This window comes from Nematostella vectensis, chromosome 1 (genome assembly GCF_932526225.1).
Source record: "Nematostella vectensis chromosome 1, jaNemVect1.1, whole genome shotgun sequence".
NCBI classification, from domain to species: domain Eukaryota; kingdom Metazoa; phylum Cnidaria; class Anthozoa; order Actiniaria; family Edwardsiidae; genus Nematostella; species Nematostella vectensis.
Window position 1 is genome coordinate 8,532,724 of NC_064034.1, and position 17,393 is coordinate 8,550,116.

Sequence of the window (17,393 nt, forward strand, 5' to 3'; positions counted from 1 at the left end):
CGCGCTTTTGAGCCAAACAAATGTAGAACATTACCTATGCTGCAGTTTGTCCCCTTCCAGAAGTGAGTACAAGTACAAGTATATGTCTTGAGATCACTGCTACAAGTAGCACCATGAAGACACGGGAAAACGGCGCACATGTCGGACGCTTAAGACACGTAAAGAAGAAAAAGAAATATTCTTAGCAATGCAAAGGTTAAAAACATATTCAAACATTGGGGCAGATAATATAGCATAGTTGTAACATGGGAATGTGAATTTGGAAAACAATTATTTTAGATCTGGTATTGGTATTGTCTGATTTAAAGCCAAAGCAACAACCTTAGAAATAGCATCACGATCACCAGTACAATGAATCATTAAAGAACTTTCACAAATGTATTTACTCGTAAGGTGATGTGTAAGACTACATTGGCGGTGCATTATTGCCGTAAAAATGATTAGCAACGTTACCTTCACAAACTTTTTCCCGTAAAAGCCTCTGCAGAGTAGTCGCATTCCCAAGTTCCGTCGTCATAATTAAGTGCGAACTGTCTGGATCGGTAGCGATAGCTTTTAGCTGCGTCAAGTCGTTGTTTTCACCGATTCCCAACACGACAATCATGACATCATCATCCCGCAAAAGCTGCGCTGGGATTGTTACATTGTCAAGCGATGTCGACGACGTCAACACTACAAGAACCTTGACAACATTTGTCCTAGCACTCGGCGCTTTATATAGCCCATTGCGTACCAGTTGTAAAGCCTGTCCAGTGTATGCAGGAAAGCCAGGATAAACCATACCCTGAATGGCTGTTTCCACAGCGGCGGGAGTGTACGATTGGTTGAACTGGTGAACTATTTCAGATTTGTTGGAGTATAACACAACACCAATGTGCGCGTCGTTTTCAGATACGATAAAAGTTTTAGCCAGAGTGCTAACAAAATCTTTCAGCTGATCGAATTTGGATTTCTCTACATCTCCAATGTTACCAGATCCATCGACGAGGAAGGCCAAATCTAAAATCTGTGTTTTGCACGCTATCAAATAAAAATAAAACATATTCTGAGAGACTGAAGAGATGTGTGATTAATATGGATTAAAGAGTACATGAAGGTGAGCATCTAACGAAGTTAAGGCTGGAGACTGCTCCAGTAAAATCAAATGTAACTAGGAGAACAGGTAGACAATTAGAGAGTTTTCATGTGATATAAGGTATATACCTATTTCACAGTTGTATCCAGTAAAATTTTTTGAGCAGCTGCAGGAATAGCTTCCAATACTATTAATGCAAGTACCCCCGTTCTTGCAGATGGCAGTCTGAAGGCACTCGTCAACGTCTGTAAAAAGTAATAATGATAACATCCAATATATTAACAAACGATTGGGGGCTACACAAAGCAGTAAAGTAGAAACCAATGTAAGCTTTAGCTTATCGGAAGTATTGCGGCCTATTACGTACCCTCAGTACAGTTGACGCCCTTATAACCAGGGATGCAAGTGCATTTGTAAGTGCCATCTGGTATAGAAATCATACTGCAGTTGCCTTTGTCGCAAGGTTGAACGTCTGTACATACGGTTCGAACTGAAAATATCCAAAAGCAGTTAAATTAAGTAATAAAAAATGGAAAAGGTATAGAACTGAAGGTATGGAAACGAAGATGGAGAAGGTAACGGTCAACTACCAAGTAAAACACTCACGTATGGTGCAGTTGAATCCGCGATATCTAGGGGTACATGTGCAGTTGTATTCGGTGTTATCAAGAGGGTTACAAGTACCGCCATTCTGACAAGGCTTCAGGACGCATTTGCTAAATCCTTTAAAAAATCAGTGATACCATTTTACAAATGACAATGTTCAAGGTGGGAAAACATTGGATATCAATAACAGAGCTGAGATAAATCTATTAAAAGAGGTTTCTAAGAGTTTTTATGGTACAACTTTGGGCACGACTCGAGTTCATATATGCCAGTGGTGATGCCTAGTGCACACTAGCGGCATAACAACATAACGACATGGGCGCGCGCACTCTTATCTTCGACATAACGACATGGACACAACGACATATGAGAAAAAAACATGTTTTTTTCTTTTAATCCAGTAGAAGTTTTCACCTTGAGCCAAAATAGTGCTCGACTTAGCAGGAGCTTATGTAGATCAGTAATGTAAAAAGGTTTAACTGAGGAGTGGAACAACCTTACGGTTGGTCCACGAAACAGAACTGTATTAAACTAATTTACCTGGATGAACTGAGTCGTTTATTACTGTTTTTTCTTTTATGTCATTATGTCCATGTCGTTATGTCGGGCTAAACATAGTGCGCGCGCCCATGTCGTTATGTTGTTATGTTGCTAGTGTGCACTACGCATAAGGCAAAACACTCTTAAGAATAAATAGGTGTTTTTTCATAAATAAATGCATAATTGAATCTTGATTACTTACCCAAGCATATTTTGTTCTTCATTGTGTTGAGGAACTTGGACATATCTCTGAAGGTGGTATTCAGGACGTATTTGCTGTCCGGATTGTTAGCTATCTCACTCAGCTGGGCAGAGTTATAGCCCTTCTCGACACCAACCGCATAAACCATAACGCCTGATTTTCTCAGGTCAGCAGCCACAGTGGCGAAATCGTCAAGTGCGTGCGAGCTCAACATTGTGAAAAGAATACGGGGGAATGAAGTCCTGCCATACGTTTGGAAAACAGATTTCACCTCCGATAAACCTAGGAATAATGAAAACATTTACAATTTATTGTTTAAAAAACAAATAGCTGTGTATATGAATTCTGAAGTATTCATTTCCCAAATAATATGAGGATCTCAAAACGGAAGAATTTAACTTGTTTCGGTCTTTTGGTCCTCCAAAATCGTTGAACTATTCATGTTTACAAATTTCAAATAAAACTCTTACCTTTTTGTAAAAGAGTTTGTCGCTGTCCTAGATATTGGGTCTGATCGATATAGTATTTGATGGTACCGACATCAAAAGAGTTGAAGAAACGCACTTTTTGTGTAGTCTCACCAAATACAATCAAGCCAAAGTGATTTTTTTCAAATGCAAATGGAAATGCATCCACAAATCTCTTAACGAAGTCCACCATCAGATCGAAGTTGTCTTTTCCAACAAACATGGAGCTGTCCAATAAGAACATGATGTCGAAATGAGACAAGCAGTCTGAAATATATCAAAACAAAAGCATAAGCATGTTCCTTCGAGGCTGGGCTTTTCTTGCGTTGTCTTAATCGAGTTAGAAATACGTTGCTTCAAAGTTAAATATTGGATTCAACGAACAAATACTAAACTAAAAATTATATTTTGATTTTAAAAGCAATAATAATTAATACCAGCAGTATTTCAAAAGGAAACACCCGTCTCACCTCTGGTACAAGAGGGAAAGTCAAATTTCATATCAGGACAGACACAGTCATATCCATTAATAGAATTGATGCAAGGAGACGTGCTTGGGCAGATGGAGGGAGTCAAACACTCATTTATATCTGAAAAACATAATGGGGAACACTACAATAAATACAATCAATTTTCAACACATTCACCAACTAGTATTCCAAATCAGTTCCCACCTTTTTCGCATTTACTTCCGGTTCTTATAAGGGCACAGCTGCAAGTGTAGCTGAGTCCTGAGCTGGAGCAGTTCCCGGCAATTCCGCATGGATTGTTGTAACAGCCATAAAATGCTGAGACAAATAAGAATATACATCGTTAAGAAACAGTTAGATGCTGTCTAACAGGATTACTAAACTCTAAACAAAAATCTGATTCACTACCAAAATCAAGTCAAATTCAGATTAAAGGACACTTACTACTATATATTTTTTCTTTGATCATCTCTGACTGATAGAGAATGGTGGAGTACTCCCCAAAGAAAGCATGGGAGGCCAGATTACTTAAGCGGCCATCGTCGATGTTACTTCCCATGCCATAGGCAATCACGTAAACGTCATTTGCACGCAGCTGATCAGCGAATGACTGGGCGTCGTTGTACAATCCTCCGTCTGTAACTAGCACTACAAAATCTTTCACACCCTTCCTTCCAGCATCAAACATGGCTAAGGTAGCGTTTAGAGCAGCAGCTGAAGTACAAAATAATTTATACGTTTATTATTAAAGTAGATAAGGAAAGGACTTTTAAAATGTTCGTAATAATCATAAGCTGAAGGTGATATCAGCAATTTGATGGAAGGTATAAATTATGTACCAGTATCCGTTCCTCCGCCAGGGAAGATTGCTTTATCAGTAGCATTAGCAAAGCCTTGGTACGAAGAGTGCTCGCCCAAACCAGCTTCAATATTGGGACTGTCTGCGTAGATAAGAAGTCCCAGGTGTGTGTCGGCGGGCGAGACGGTAAATGATGATGCTATTCCTTTCACAAAGTCTTTGATCAAGAGGAAAGTGTCTTCTCCGAGTTGAACAACACTGTTAGAGCCATCGATCACGAACACGAGGTTGATGTTATAGATATCACATTCTGAAAAAAATGGAACAAGTTGGCACCGATATACTTTAACACATATAACAAGTTGGGTTTTACAACGAATAAAACATCCCCTATTCCTTTTAACAACTTTTTTTAGGTCTGACAAGAGAGCATAAGATAAGAGAGGGACACTTTGGTATTACCCGCGCGCCATGTCGATTCCGAATCTATTTTTAGTAACCACCACCCCACCACTGCGCGTGAGCATTTTTACTTACCCTACCCCCGCGCTTTGGCATTTACATCTTAGTGTTTACCGCTGTTTTGTGACTTGAAACCGAAAAAAAAACACCCTATTTGCACAAATACCGTCGAAAATTTCATTCTAGCATTAAGGATACAGGCAGTTGCGGTATATTAGGTAGTACTTCGAGGATTTCAAGATTTCGAAAACGTTTAAAAAAAGAGAGACTTTCTTCAAGAGCGGAAAACCTCGTGCTTCAAACACCGCTTCCGCTCTAACTTGCTGCTTCTTCGTGGTTTTTCAACATTCATTATCTTCCTAATGGTCAAGCGACATCTGTAAGTTAGACATTGGATATTATATTGATTTTGTGAATATTCCGGTGAATTGAGAAGGAATCCAAGAAAATACATTTCATAAAACTATCCTTGTAGCGAGGGAATGCGTTGTTGTGATGATCAAAGCCAGCAAGCTGAAGTATCTGAGCTTTTCTAATAGCTAGAAAATACTGAGGGAGATATTACTGTACTTCTTTGATGTTGTTTTTAGACATTTCTATAACTATTAAGTATAATATACAAGCTGGAGTTGGGATTTTAATCAAACGCGGTATCACAACTATTTTATCGCTCGTCGGTGTTTTCTTTCTTCTTGACTTGACTTCGCTGCTCAGACAAACAAAAACAGTCAAACTATTAAGGGATTAAGCTTTCTGTGAGTATATCTTGCTTACTGAAGTTAGACTTGTTTTCTTTTTTCGAGTTATTTTTCATTATCTCTTTTCATTCCTATCGAGCTGGCAAAACAACAACACGCAACCCGCGGGGGTGTAGGACAAAATAAAAGGAGCAAATCCTCACGCGCAGTGGAGGGGTGGTGGTTACTAAAAATAGCCAGATTCGACATGGCGCGCGGGTAATACCAAAGTGTCCCTCTCTTATCTAATGCTCTCTTGGGTCTGATCAATGATAAATAAAGATGTACAAAATATTATAAAGTTCGGGTTTTTAATCTATTGACACATCTGCAAGGGTTCTTTAATAAAAAGGGGTGCTTTGATAAGCTATAATACTGTACAATTTGGTAACTTAAAAGAGAGGCTGTGGCCGCTAAATGTTACCTAAAATGAAAATATTAATCGACTAAAAAAAACTCACTTGAATTGCAGTTCTTGCCACAGAAGCCTTTCGCACATTTGCATCTGTACTCGCCGTCCATGTTGAAGCACGACCCACCATTCAGACATGGCTTGTTGAGGCACTCATCAAAGTCTGACAAGTAAGAGCAATATAAAATATTTCTTTCGCAACAAATTTTCCTCTTTTTTTGCTTTGATTAAAATGTACATACCTATACACTTGTCGCTATAAAAGCCCTTGTTTGCACAGTAACAAGTGTACGTAAATGCTGGGGTGACCTGGCTACACGCACCATTACCCCTACATGGACTAGCATCGCATGGCTTGAAGTCGACTGTAATGGAAAAAGGTAAGTCGTATCAGTTTTAACGTCAGATCGCTTGAAGATCTAAAAGAATTATCCGGTGCAAGTTAATGTAAACATGCACTGTGAGTCACTGATAAGTTTTCACTGAATAAAGTATTGAACTCTTCCATTCATTCATTTTTTAACACAAGTATCAAGTCTTACCTTTCATGTTATCCCACAAACGATCTCGATCAAAGTCATCAGTAGTAGCACACCATGGCTTGTTGTGGTCCAGTTTTGTGGCAGTGTAATGCAAATTCCCCTTGTAGCGAAACGGGAACTTGCAGCATTTATTCCGCTCCGTCTTAATACAACCTAAAGAAAATTTCAAACAATATTTGCCTTTATCTGAGGTGCTCGTGTGCATTACAACTGAGCTACGCTACAGTTAGCGCAGAATATCGGAACAGTAAAAGGCGACCGAATCATATAATTTGACATTTTGGGACTAGGTTTGACCACTTGATAAACATATTTCTTCTTAAATAAAACATATCCATTGGGGACAGTGTAATATAATTACAGAGAAGGGTTATAATTTACCGGGGAATATCTTTTCTCCTCCTTTGATTGTGGCAACAAGACCTTCTATTTCTGCTCTGATGCATAGTCCACCTGGACCAAGACGCGCTGGGTGCCTTGGGCGGATCTGAATAGACTGCAAGCTCTCGTAGAGACCTTTATTCCCGTCAAACTGCGACGATGCAAATGTCGCTTTGCGGATTTTAAGTGGAGATCCACCTCCTTCGAACAGGGAGAAAAGCTTGAGAGAAAAAGGATTTGTCACTAGACATAAGGAATAGAAACATGCAGCCATTGCACAACAATTCAAATAATATGATGCTTTAAATAGAATAGCCATAAATATAAAAAAAAATAACAAAAAGGCAGCTATCAATTCATAAGAGTCAAACTAAAATTCTAAACATAGAACAGGTAGGGCAGTGCCAACCCTTTATTTAACCGTTCGAACAGGAACAATGAGATGTGATTTTTGGCCCGAGCATGAATAAAAGCGTTTCGTAAGTATGAAGCATGCATCTTATGGATTATGCATAAATTAATATGTTAAAATGAAATGACTATTATGTTAAAATGATTATGTTTGAAAGAAGCCGACCTAGGCCTTGCCTTAATTTGATTTACTCACGTTACATTCGGATTTAGTATGCAGTATATCAGCGGCAGACGCTTTTTGGAGGCAAACAGCGTAAGGCCATTCGCTGGAGCCAGATTTCCCTTGAATATCGATGACAGATATACTCTTGTCCGAACCTTAGCAAAATTCGAAACTATAAGATCAATATTAAATGATTTACGAAATCGCAATTTTAACACAACGCGGCAAAAAGGTGTAAATGTTGGTATTTGGCTAAATGAGGGCGTGAACTCACCGAAATCGATCTCCAGGTATTCGTTCCAGCCTGTGGCAGCCGATGGACACCAGGCATATGAGCCACCGATAACTGGAGGGCTTGGGAAGGACCCGTCTCTGTTACTTGACGCAGTAAATGCGCTCCCAGTGAGGGTTCCATTCACGAGTGCAGTACATACTAAAAATAATATAATAAAATAAATGGTATGTTAAACCACCAAGCCTTAAAAACAGATATGAAATTCACGTTATGGTTGACGTGATGCCTAACAGGGGGATCATTGTGTTTTACCCACATTCAGACCATCTTACACTTTTTATAATATTCTCTTGATCTTTTCCTGGAACCGCCTTGAGTTAAATTTTGGTTATCGCAATGGAGCTCAAAAAGTTACAAAATAAAACAGCAAACCGTGATTGTGAAATTCTAATCTAAAAAGATTCATGTTCGACTATTTTATGATCACATTACCTCCTCCTGGACAAGCATAAGCCTCTACCCGGAGACACAGACCATCACTCGTTCCTGAAGCCGGGTCTAGCGGTCCTTTTGGTACAATTCGCAGATATCGCGTGGAGACGGGCTCTGGAAGCTCAATCTTAGCGATTTGGTCTGCAGTTCCACCACGGTGGGGAGGAAGGGAGCCAGTATACTACAAGCAGTTTAGATATTATTTTTTCACATGTGATAATAATCCGTATTCGAAAGCATTTTTTGTCTAAATGGCTGTTTCAAGACTTACAAGGCAAGATGTGTCGGTCCTGTTGATCTGAGTGTACGTATCACTAGCACCGGATAGGTAACTGACGCAAACGTTGTCTGGATAGGGATCTGATGTTGCTCCGCTTTTACCCTGGATTGATAGGCTGGTCATGTAGACCTTATTACCTGAATAGACCAAAGATTATAATCTTTTCCTTATTTTTACCTTATATAGTTTTTGTTAGTGAAACCTTATTTAAACAAATATATTTGTACACATCGATATATAAATATCTCAAATAAAAAATTTAAATAAGTAGCTCTGTCAATCAAACACCGGTGTGTTAGGAGGAATATGTGATCACTGATTAACTGGTACACTCACGGAAATCTATCTTGAGAAAGGGATCTTTGTCACTTGTGCTAGGACACCAGGCGTAGCCACCACTAAGTTGAGGAAGACCTCTAGATGCATCCACGTAAGAGGACCCAGAGAACCACTCAGGGGTCATATGCATGAGCCCGTTACTGAGCAGATCACCGTAATTAGCTAAAACAAAACTCACATAAATAAATATAACAGAAACAACAAGTAAATGTCGACCAATACATTAAACTCAAGTACATCCAAAGAAGACGTTATTAACCTCTGGTGATAAGCAACCGACTATCTCACCTCCGACAAGATAAACATCATTAGCATCCTTTCCTCCTGTGCCGTTGGTACAACTGCCTGAGACACCGTACTTGAAGTAGTTCTGGTGCGCAGTTGCGTCTGACATACACATTCCGCCATCTTGTAATGCGAACACGCTATGTCCTAGCATGACAGCCTTGAGGGCGCATTTAAGCAGCGCATCAGTTCTTGTACTATATGAGCCATCCAGGATTAGTGGGTCGCTGCCTTCAAGGCTCTGGATCAGACGCGTGGCGTTATCGGCGAAGCATCCTAATCTTTTGTACTCAAACGTAACACCTGTCAAACAAAACACGTGTCAAAACTTGTGGAAGGTATTACTTTCTTTTAAAATATGAAAGTATAAGTGAAATAGAAGAAAATAGAAAAAAAAAACATAGATCCATGATTTACCATTTTCACAGTGTTCTCCCGAAAATCTAACAGGACAAGCACACGAATATCGACCAGCAGCAGCCTCTGTACATGTTCCGCCATTTTGACAAGGGTTGCTTGAGCAAGGTGTGCCAGCTAAAAAAAATATAGTGACAATAAGACTGCACATCTAAAATGCAGAAAAGTTGGATATAAAAATGGATAAATAATACTCAAGAGTGGGGGCTACCCACGAAACAGGCCGGTAGGCAAACTATATTTGTACATTTTCTAAAAGAAACATACATGATTAAATCAACATGGTTAAAAGTTGAAACAAAAGTTGAAACATAAATTTTAGATGCAACTTCGTGAACATTTATTTTGGGAACATTACGAAACCTCCTGTCCTTCACGTATAATCATAATGATATTGCTTAGAGATACTTTCTTATTCCATAACAACTTCATGAAAAAAGGAAATGTCATTTTCTCTCCTAACAATATAATGCCTTACCGTCAGCTATCGCCTGCCTGACATCTCTTACTTTTCTTCCAAGCATAACCATACTTGTTTCCTTGATAACGTAATCTGATGACGGAGAAGACGGGAGCGTTCTGAGTTCGATCGCGTCAACACCGTTCGAGAGAGCGAGAGCGATTATAAACACTGAAGAATTCTTGAGCTCGTAAGCCGCGCCTTCAAAATCATCAGCAGACTTGCTCCAAATAATAGGAATCAGTACTTTGGTGGCATCGGGTCTTGCATCTTTGAAGACCTCTGAGCGGGCAAGCTTGACGGCAGAACCGATTTTTACGACTGACTCATCGAAGAACGGAGAAGTGTCGATAGCGTTAAAGACGACTGTTTGATTGTAAGACTCGGTCAGCCTTAGCTGCATTTTCAAGGTAGATGACACGATTATTATACCAAAGCGGCTATCGTTTTGAGAGATAACGTAGCCCTTAACAATATCCTTGACAAAGGTTGACACGGTTTTGAAGTTGTCCAGGCCTACGGTTCTTGAAGACTCAATGATGAACCCGACGTCCACTTTGGCGATTTCTAGAAAAGTAATACAAAAGATTTTCATTTCAATTTTATGGGGTTTTCATAGCCACTGTGGATATGTATAAATACCTTCTGTGCAGTCAGCTCCATAAAAGCCAGGTGGGCAATTACAGTGAAACCCTCCTTCAAAGTTAACACACAGTTTGCCATCGATGCACGTTGTATTGGATAGACATTCGTCAACATCTGCACATAACAGAGAGCACATGTTCTAATACTTGATATGATAAGGTAAGATATGATATATCCATGGTTATCCATGAATACAAAAGATCAACCCTAGAAAATAAAACATTCCAACACCGGACTGAGAGGGTACACTTCTTTGGACTAAAAGATCTGCAAAAGTTTCGTCATTCTATTCAATAATATAAACAATTATTGAATGATTTTTTCGTTAATGTTTTCATGAGGCGCACATTTTCCCACGGTCCAAACCACGTGGAAGCAACTGTGAAACCGTCACAGGACTTAACTACTACCGTGTGTGATACATACCTATTGTACAGTGTCTTCCTTGCCAGAAAGGTGTACAAGAGCAGTTATATGCAGTTGGATAGGCATTACAAGTACCCCCATTCTTACAGACTGGAGGGACACATACCACGACAAGGGGTGCTGTGAATTAAATCAAATAAAGACATAAGCTTTCCTAATTTTACAGAAAATAGTTAAAATCGTCAGACAGATTAATTCTTTAGAAATGCGCTAAAAGTTCAGAAAGGTTGAAAGACAGGCAAGAACAATTCTCAATACGTTCAATTGGTTCGCACTAGACATATACCTTCTCCGATCAATGTAGTGAAGTTGTTGTAAAGTGAGAGCAGCTTCTCGTGCTCCGGGACAGTGAACACGTGAGTGTCATTGTTGCTAATAGTACGCAGTTCATCAAGAGAGTAGGCATCTCCTGCACCGATACTCAATATATTGACACCAAAGTCACGCAGACTCACAGCTTGTGAGGCAAAGTTATCTGTGGAGTTGCGACCGCTAACTAGGATCGCAACTTTCTTGGCATCAGGGCGTGCGTTGTAGAATAGATTTTGGTTTGTCTTTGCTGTGTTCAACACAGAACCAATATTTGCGGCATCCTGGTTGAGAAACGGAGATGTATCGATACGGCTTTGTATAACTGGAAGAGTTTGAGTTGACAAGAATGAATGCCGAATACTTATGGTACTGGCGTAAACGGCAATAGTAACGCGGGTCGTGTTAGGTCCGATGTTGTATCCTTCGACTAGCTGTTTGGCGTAGGTGAGACTGCGCTTGAAGTTGTCTAATCCAACAGCTTTCGATGAGTCAATCAGAAATGCTAAATCAAGCATCGGAGGGTTTTCTGCATAAGAAAGAATAATTAGTGTCGGAAAAATGCATTAGGCAAAACCAGCTATTCCTGATATGAAATGATGCATTTGAATGATGCATTCTGTGTACCTTTAGTGCAGTTGGGACCGTAAAAACCAGCAGGACACCCACAAAGGTACCCTCCGCTATAGTTGATACACACTCTATCAGCAGGACATGCACTACTGTTGGCACACTCGTTGATATCTGTTTAAAACCAAGGGGGTCTTTTATCAAATTTTATAAAATGGTTAGTTGATCTTTACTAATCTCTCGATAAAAATCCAAATAATACGACTAAAAAATAAAAAAATATATTCTTTCCATGTGTATGTCGACATGGGTAAATAGATCAAAACGAGCAAACAAGTGTTACCTATACTGCATTTGACTCCGGTGTATCCAGGGAAGCAGGTGCATATGTACGTGTTCAGTATAATGTCAGTCATGTTGCACGCGCCCTTGATACATGGTTTATCATCAGTACATGCGGTACGCACTGGAAGATAAAAACGCGTAAACCTCATTTTAAATCCCTTAATTCAAACATGTGTTTGTGTTTAAGGATGGTTGTTGTTGCTCGCATGCTTCAGTAAAAGACAACAATAACAAGTCGCAAACACTAGGTAAGTCATAGAGAACACTCTTATGTGGCTTCTTTAAAAAAATCTTACATGTTGTGCAGTTCTCGTCTTTATAGCGCGAGGTACAAGTGCACTTGTATCCGCCATCTGGTTGACTTGTGCAAGTTGCTCCATTCTTACAAGGCTGCTTGGTACAGGAATCAGACTCTAAAGAAAAGAAGATTACTAGTATAAGGGTCATGCAAGCTCCGACTTGACAACATCATCAGTGGATTATGTGAAGATTCAAAGTTTAAAAACAGGCATAAAAAGCTAAATGGAAAAAGAAAACGGATCGCCAATGAAATGTTGGTTTTGTCAGTTAGGATTTCAGTGTTCAAAACACTTGAATTAATTTCTTAAGACTTGGGTAACTACCTAGAGCCAATTTCTCTTTCAGCGTATCGACAAAATTGATCAAATTTCTGAATGGATGCGACAGCAGATGGTCCTCTTCCGGTAAAGTAACAAAAGCCTTGAGATCTTCAAGATTGTATCCATCGCCCATGCCTACTGCAAACTTCTTGACCCCTTTAGCTTCGAGCTTTTCCGACTCCGGCTTGAAGTCATCCAGAGAGGTTGACCTTACTAGTTTCACGAGAAGTTGAGGAATTCCGGCGCGACCGGAAGTCTTGAAAACGCTGTTCACAGCAGCAAGACCTAAAGATGAAAGCGCAGATTTTAATATTAAGTAATCGATTACCGTTTTTTCGTTTGAGTTAAGGAAGGAAGTACAACACGAATTGTAATATTTGACGTCACGCTGTACAAACATGTTAATAAATACTGTTCAATATCAAAGAAAAAAACATACCTTTCCCCATCAGTGACTCCTTCTCGTTCGGGTAAGTAATGGCATCAATTGCAGTCTCGATGGCAGCTTGTGTGTAGTGTGAATTCAGTTGGAAAGCGACACTTGCTGTTTTGGCATAAGTCACAACAGCCACATGGTTTCCGTCTAAAGAAACACCGTACTGACCAAATGACCGTTTTATGAAGTCCAGCATTAACTTGAAGTTGTATTCTCTAACGTAGGCTGAACCATCCACCAGAAAGACAATATCGAAGTTCGTTTTCCCCTCTGAAATTCAAACAACACACATTAGACCTTAAACAGGCTAGTGATGATACATTAATATATTATCCTTACCACTAGTACAGTTGGCATTAAACTTCATTCCAGGACAGAGACATCCGTAACCATCGATTGAGTTGATACATTCCTTTGGACTTGAACAAACACCGGGAACAAGACATTCATCTACATCTGTGAATACGATGATTTGAAACGCCATAAAATATAAATACAGCAAATGCCAGCAAATGGTGATTGTGTATTATTTGTGGGGTCCTAAGGGCGATCGATAATTAGACAGTCGGTACTTATCTTATATTTGATCTTGATTGTTGTGTTTATTTTACAGTTTTGATTTTATGGCTCCTGCCTAGTTCTCACAGGCGGCACTGGCCAGTTTAGGGTTAAATGGGTTCACCGCGTGAGTGAGATATGCTATTGACGATGAGAGTTAAACGGTATCTACCGCTTCTTCGTAACCTTAACTCCGCGAATTATGGAAAATAAAGAGGAAGAAATGGTACAGAGTAAATTTGTAGTAGTGCCAAAGAATAAGCCTTATTGGGCCCTAAGCAGTTTGAAGATGATGATGGACGCATTTGCCGCGACATATTAATATTCCAAATGCCGGACTGTCACTAAATGCGGACAAATTTACGGATATTTTGTTTTGGCCGAAATAATTTTGTGCCGAATAATATTTTACGCTTCAACAAGGACGCTATTTCGAAGATAGGTGTAGAATATCATTAAAGCATGTTTTTCGACATACCTGATTCACAGTGCTGGCCAGTATATCCTGCCAAACATTGACAACTATAAAGTCCATAATTGTCAAGAGACGTACAGTTTCCTCCGATCCCACATGGAACGGACGTGCAGCCGTCAAACGCTACAAGAAAAGTTAACATCATGCCATTATGGAAATAGTTTCAATATTTCTTTATTCAGATGGAAAAAGACTATTTTCAAACAAGACATACCCATGAAAATACGCTGCTTGATCATCTCGATCTGGTTAAGAACGTTTGGGAAGTTTTCGTAGAATGTATAATCTTTAGCTGGTGTTGCTGAGAGGTACTCTAGTCGCGCCTTGTCGAGGTTACTACCTAAGCCGTATGCGAGCAGGGTTGCATTTTTAACCCGCAGCTGATCAGCATAGTACCGAGCATCATCTAGCAACATCCCATCGGTCACGAGAATCATGAAGTTGCGAACGTCTTGCCGACCAGACAGGAACATTTCCAGTGTTTTGTTTAATGCAGCGGCTGTTACAAGGAATGTAGTGATATTGATCAGTTAATGAATACACTAAAACGCACCTTTTCTCTAGTAGAGTTTTTAGAAATATAAAAAGCTGTTTACTGAGATTCGAAAACGTCTTCAAAAAAATTACTACTTATATTGGACACCTCAAGTAGAATGATTGTACCTGTGTTAGATCCAGCTCCTGGGTAGACTGCAGCGTCAGTAGCAGCAGCAAAATCCGCATAGTTTGTGTGTTGCCCCAGGTTTATCTCAGTCTCAGCCGAGTCGGAGTAAACCACAAGTCCAAGATGTGCATCCACCGCGGAAAGAGACACCTTGGAAGCTATTTGCTTCACAAAGTCCTTCAGTAGATTGAAGTTCTCGGGGACAAAGCGGTTCACGGTCGATGAGCCATCGATGGCAAAAACGAGGTTGAGTTTGTAATTGTTACATCCTGAAAAAGGTTAACACCGTAGATCAACGAATGAAAACCGATCAAGTATTCCGCATTACGTTCGGTAGGTGTGATTTTGCAGTAGATAGCACACTTCTGTTTTGAAGCAAACTAGTAAAGAAGTATTTAATCAGCCTGGCCATGATGCCAGAGCTCATTCCTTTCAACTGATTTAATATTAGAACCTACAAAGAGAGCTACGAACGTGATAAATAATGGTCAAACTTAGACACGCTATAACCTCTGTTGACTTTCTACTGCATTACTTACTACTTTCTGTTGACTTTCTACTGCATTACTTACTACTTTGGCAGTATTTTCCGCAGTATCCGCTGACACAAGAGCATCTGTAGTCGCCTTGTAGGTTTGTACAGGATCCTCCATTCAAACATGGCTTATTCGTGCATTCGTCAATATCTAGAAAAAAAAAGAAATATTTATTAGTAATAAACAAACCAATTATTGTGCAGTAAAATTCACGAAAAGAAAGCAAAATACATTACAGTAAAATCAAAAGCAACGATTTTCTTGTCTAAAACATCCATCATTTTGATTACCTCTAATATGTAGCGAGTCATGCATACGATTCTCTGGTTTTTTTACGATATGATAATGTACCTGCACAGTTGTCTCCGTAGTAGCCAGGCTTGCAGGCGCATGTGTAGTTCCAGGCCACGAGATTGTGCGTGCACGTCGCGCCCGCCCCGCATGGCTTACTGTCACATGGTTCAAATGAAACTGCAAGAAAATTACAAGATCGAGAAAACTATCTCATACAAGAAGTCAACGGTCATTCGCAGATTTGAAGTACATAATCTAACTGAAATATCAAGAAAACAAGTTTCCTTCAATAAAGTACCCAAACTCTAATTTTGAAGCAAGTCATTAGATTACCTGTACTGTCAGGTGACAAGGCGCGCAGGGTATTGAATAAGCATAATTATTGTAAATCTAGTTTCCTTTCAACATATGGCGAAATGAACGAGGATGTTCAGTTCCTAGCTGAAGATGAGGATATCTAGTTCCTGTGTAGAATTTGATGTCGAATTACGTGCTAATACCACTTTAAAACGCCTCATATCATTCACGGAAAAAAAAAACGAAACAAATTCAATTGAAATCACTATTACAGCAGTATTTAAAGACAGCCTACCTGGAAGGTTATCCCATAAATGATCTCGATCAAAGTCATCAGTAGTAGCACACCATGGTTGGTTGTGGTCCATTTTGGTGGCAGTGTAATGCATATTTCCCTTGTAGCGAAACGGGAACTGACAACATTTGCTACTGATTGTTTTAACACACCCTATAACAGAAAAAAACAAGTGTGTAACAATGCCTCAGTAAAACATTCAAATTCACGAAATCCAATGCAGTTTGAACACTATTTTCCGTCCCTGCTTACCGTTGATTAGCTTTTCACCGCCAGCATTTGAAGCAAGCATAGCTTGAATGCCGATCCTCATGCAGAGGCCCTCGTGACCCACACGACTCGGCTCTTTAGGATATATACGGATGGACTTTGTAGCCTCGAGAGAGGCCTGAGCTCCAAGGATATACGCATCAGAAAGGTCTGCCGTGCGAATCATATCAGGGTTGTGGTTGGCCTCTAAGGGCGGTAGAAGCTAAAAGGCAGAATACGAATACCTTGTCAACAGGAACACAGAGGAGAGTTTCATTGGGGTCATTCATTACGAAGATTATTCTAACTAGGTCAAGGGGTAGCCGCAATGTAATATTGGAAATTTTTAAGCCATCTTTTCTTGGGCAGCGGTTGTTGAACTTGACTGATTGTTTTGAATTTGATAAAGAGGTTTCTCTTTTCACCCTGTTTTCTCATCTTTTTTACTCTTTTTTTATTTTGCACAAAAGACCTAAAAAATGAGGAGAACATTCTTGGCCGAATCAGAGGTACCTATAGCTGTCAAAGAACAAATTTTCGTGATACCAATACACCTATACAGAAGCAAACTAAATATATTGCCAGACGGGTTTGAAAAAATAAGACAGACAGCCATCATGCCTTTTCATAAAATATCGAAATGTATTGCATAATTATGCACGACATTCAGCACATGTTACGGCACGCTTTGTGAATTATGCCATGACCCGGTTTGTAGACTTACATCACACTGATCCTGGCTGTTTGAGATGTTCGCCAAGTTCACACCATCCGGTTTGCTCTGGAGACATACACGGTAGGGCCATTCACTGGCGTTTGCTTTGCCCTGGATGTCTACCACAGAGATGTCCACATTCTTGCCTGGAATCACACCAAGATGTATTAGCCATTTTTTT

At 39.7% G+C, this 17,393-nt stretch overlaps 1 protein-coding gene across 1 annotated transcript in view; it reads right to left on the reverse strand.

The window, feature by feature from the left end:
- Window positions 1-17,393, reverse strand: part of LOC5520382 — a 55,799-nt gene that overhangs the window by 20,758 nt on the left and 17,648 nt on the right. Inside the window, exons 24-63 of the mRNA XM_048724181.1 lie at window positions 17,222-17,358; window positions 16,501-16,720; window positions 16,249-16,401; window positions 15,714-15,833; window positions 15,399-15,512; window positions 14,826-15,095; window positions 14,377-14,661; window positions 14,166-14,285; window positions 13,469-13,585; window positions 13,133-13,399; window positions 12,697-12,978; window positions 12,370-12,486; window positions 12,072-12,194; window positions 11,786-11,902; window positions 11,136-11,687; window positions 10,850-10,969; window positions 10,421-10,537; window positions 9,797-10,345; window positions 9,319-9,435; window positions 8,905-9,204; window positions 8,614-8,778; window positions 8,269-8,414; window positions 7,998-8,178; window positions 7,545-7,703; window positions 7,301-7,425; window positions 6,694-6,913; window positions 6,313-6,465; window positions 6,013-6,135; window positions 5,820-5,933; window positions 4,200-4,469; window positions 3,805-4,074; window positions 3,565-3,678; window positions 3,361-3,480; window positions 2,894-3,157; window positions 2,424-2,705; window positions 1,682-1,798; window positions 1,443-1,565; window positions 1,204-1,320; window positions 454-1,020; window positions 35-148 (exon numbers count right to left, since the gene is read on the reverse strand). Of these exons, the coding sequence (XP_048580138.1) occupies window positions 35-148; window positions 454-1,020; window positions 1,204-1,320; window positions 1,443-1,565; window positions 1,682-1,798; window positions 2,424-2,705; window positions 2,894-3,157; window positions 3,361-3,480; window positions 3,565-3,678; window positions 3,805-4,074; window positions 4,200-4,469; window positions 5,820-5,933; window positions 6,013-6,135; window positions 6,313-6,465; window positions 6,694-6,913; window positions 7,301-7,425; window positions 7,545-7,703; window positions 7,998-8,178; window positions 8,269-8,414; window positions 8,614-8,778; window positions 8,905-9,204; window positions 9,319-9,435; window positions 9,797-10,345; window positions 10,421-10,537; window positions 10,850-10,969; window positions 11,136-11,687; window positions 11,786-11,902; window positions 12,072-12,194; window positions 12,370-12,486; window positions 12,697-12,978; window positions 13,133-13,399; window positions 13,469-13,585; window positions 14,166-14,285; window positions 14,377-14,661; window positions 14,826-15,095; window positions 15,399-15,512; window positions 15,714-15,833; window positions 16,249-16,401; window positions 16,501-16,720; window positions 17,222-17,358 (7,941 nt within the window). The remainder of the gene's footprint in view (window positions 1-34; window positions 149-453; window positions 1,021-1,203; window positions 1,321-1,442; window positions 1,566-1,681; window positions 1,799-2,423; window positions 2,706-2,893; window positions 3,158-3,360; window positions 3,481-3,564; window positions 3,679-3,804; window positions 4,075-4,199; window positions 4,470-5,819; window positions 5,934-6,012; window positions 6,136-6,312; window positions 6,466-6,693; window positions 6,914-7,300; window positions 7,426-7,544; window positions 7,704-7,997; window positions 8,179-8,268; window positions 8,415-8,613; window positions 8,779-8,904; window positions 9,205-9,318; window positions 9,436-9,796; window positions 10,346-10,420; window positions 10,538-10,849; window positions 10,970-11,135; window positions 11,688-11,785; window positions 11,903-12,071; window positions 12,195-12,369; window positions 12,487-12,696; window positions 12,979-13,132; window positions 13,400-13,468; window positions 13,586-14,165; window positions 14,286-14,376; window positions 14,662-14,825; window positions 15,096-15,398; window positions 15,513-15,713; window positions 15,834-16,248; window positions 16,402-16,500; window positions 16,721-17,221; window positions 17,359-17,393) is intronic.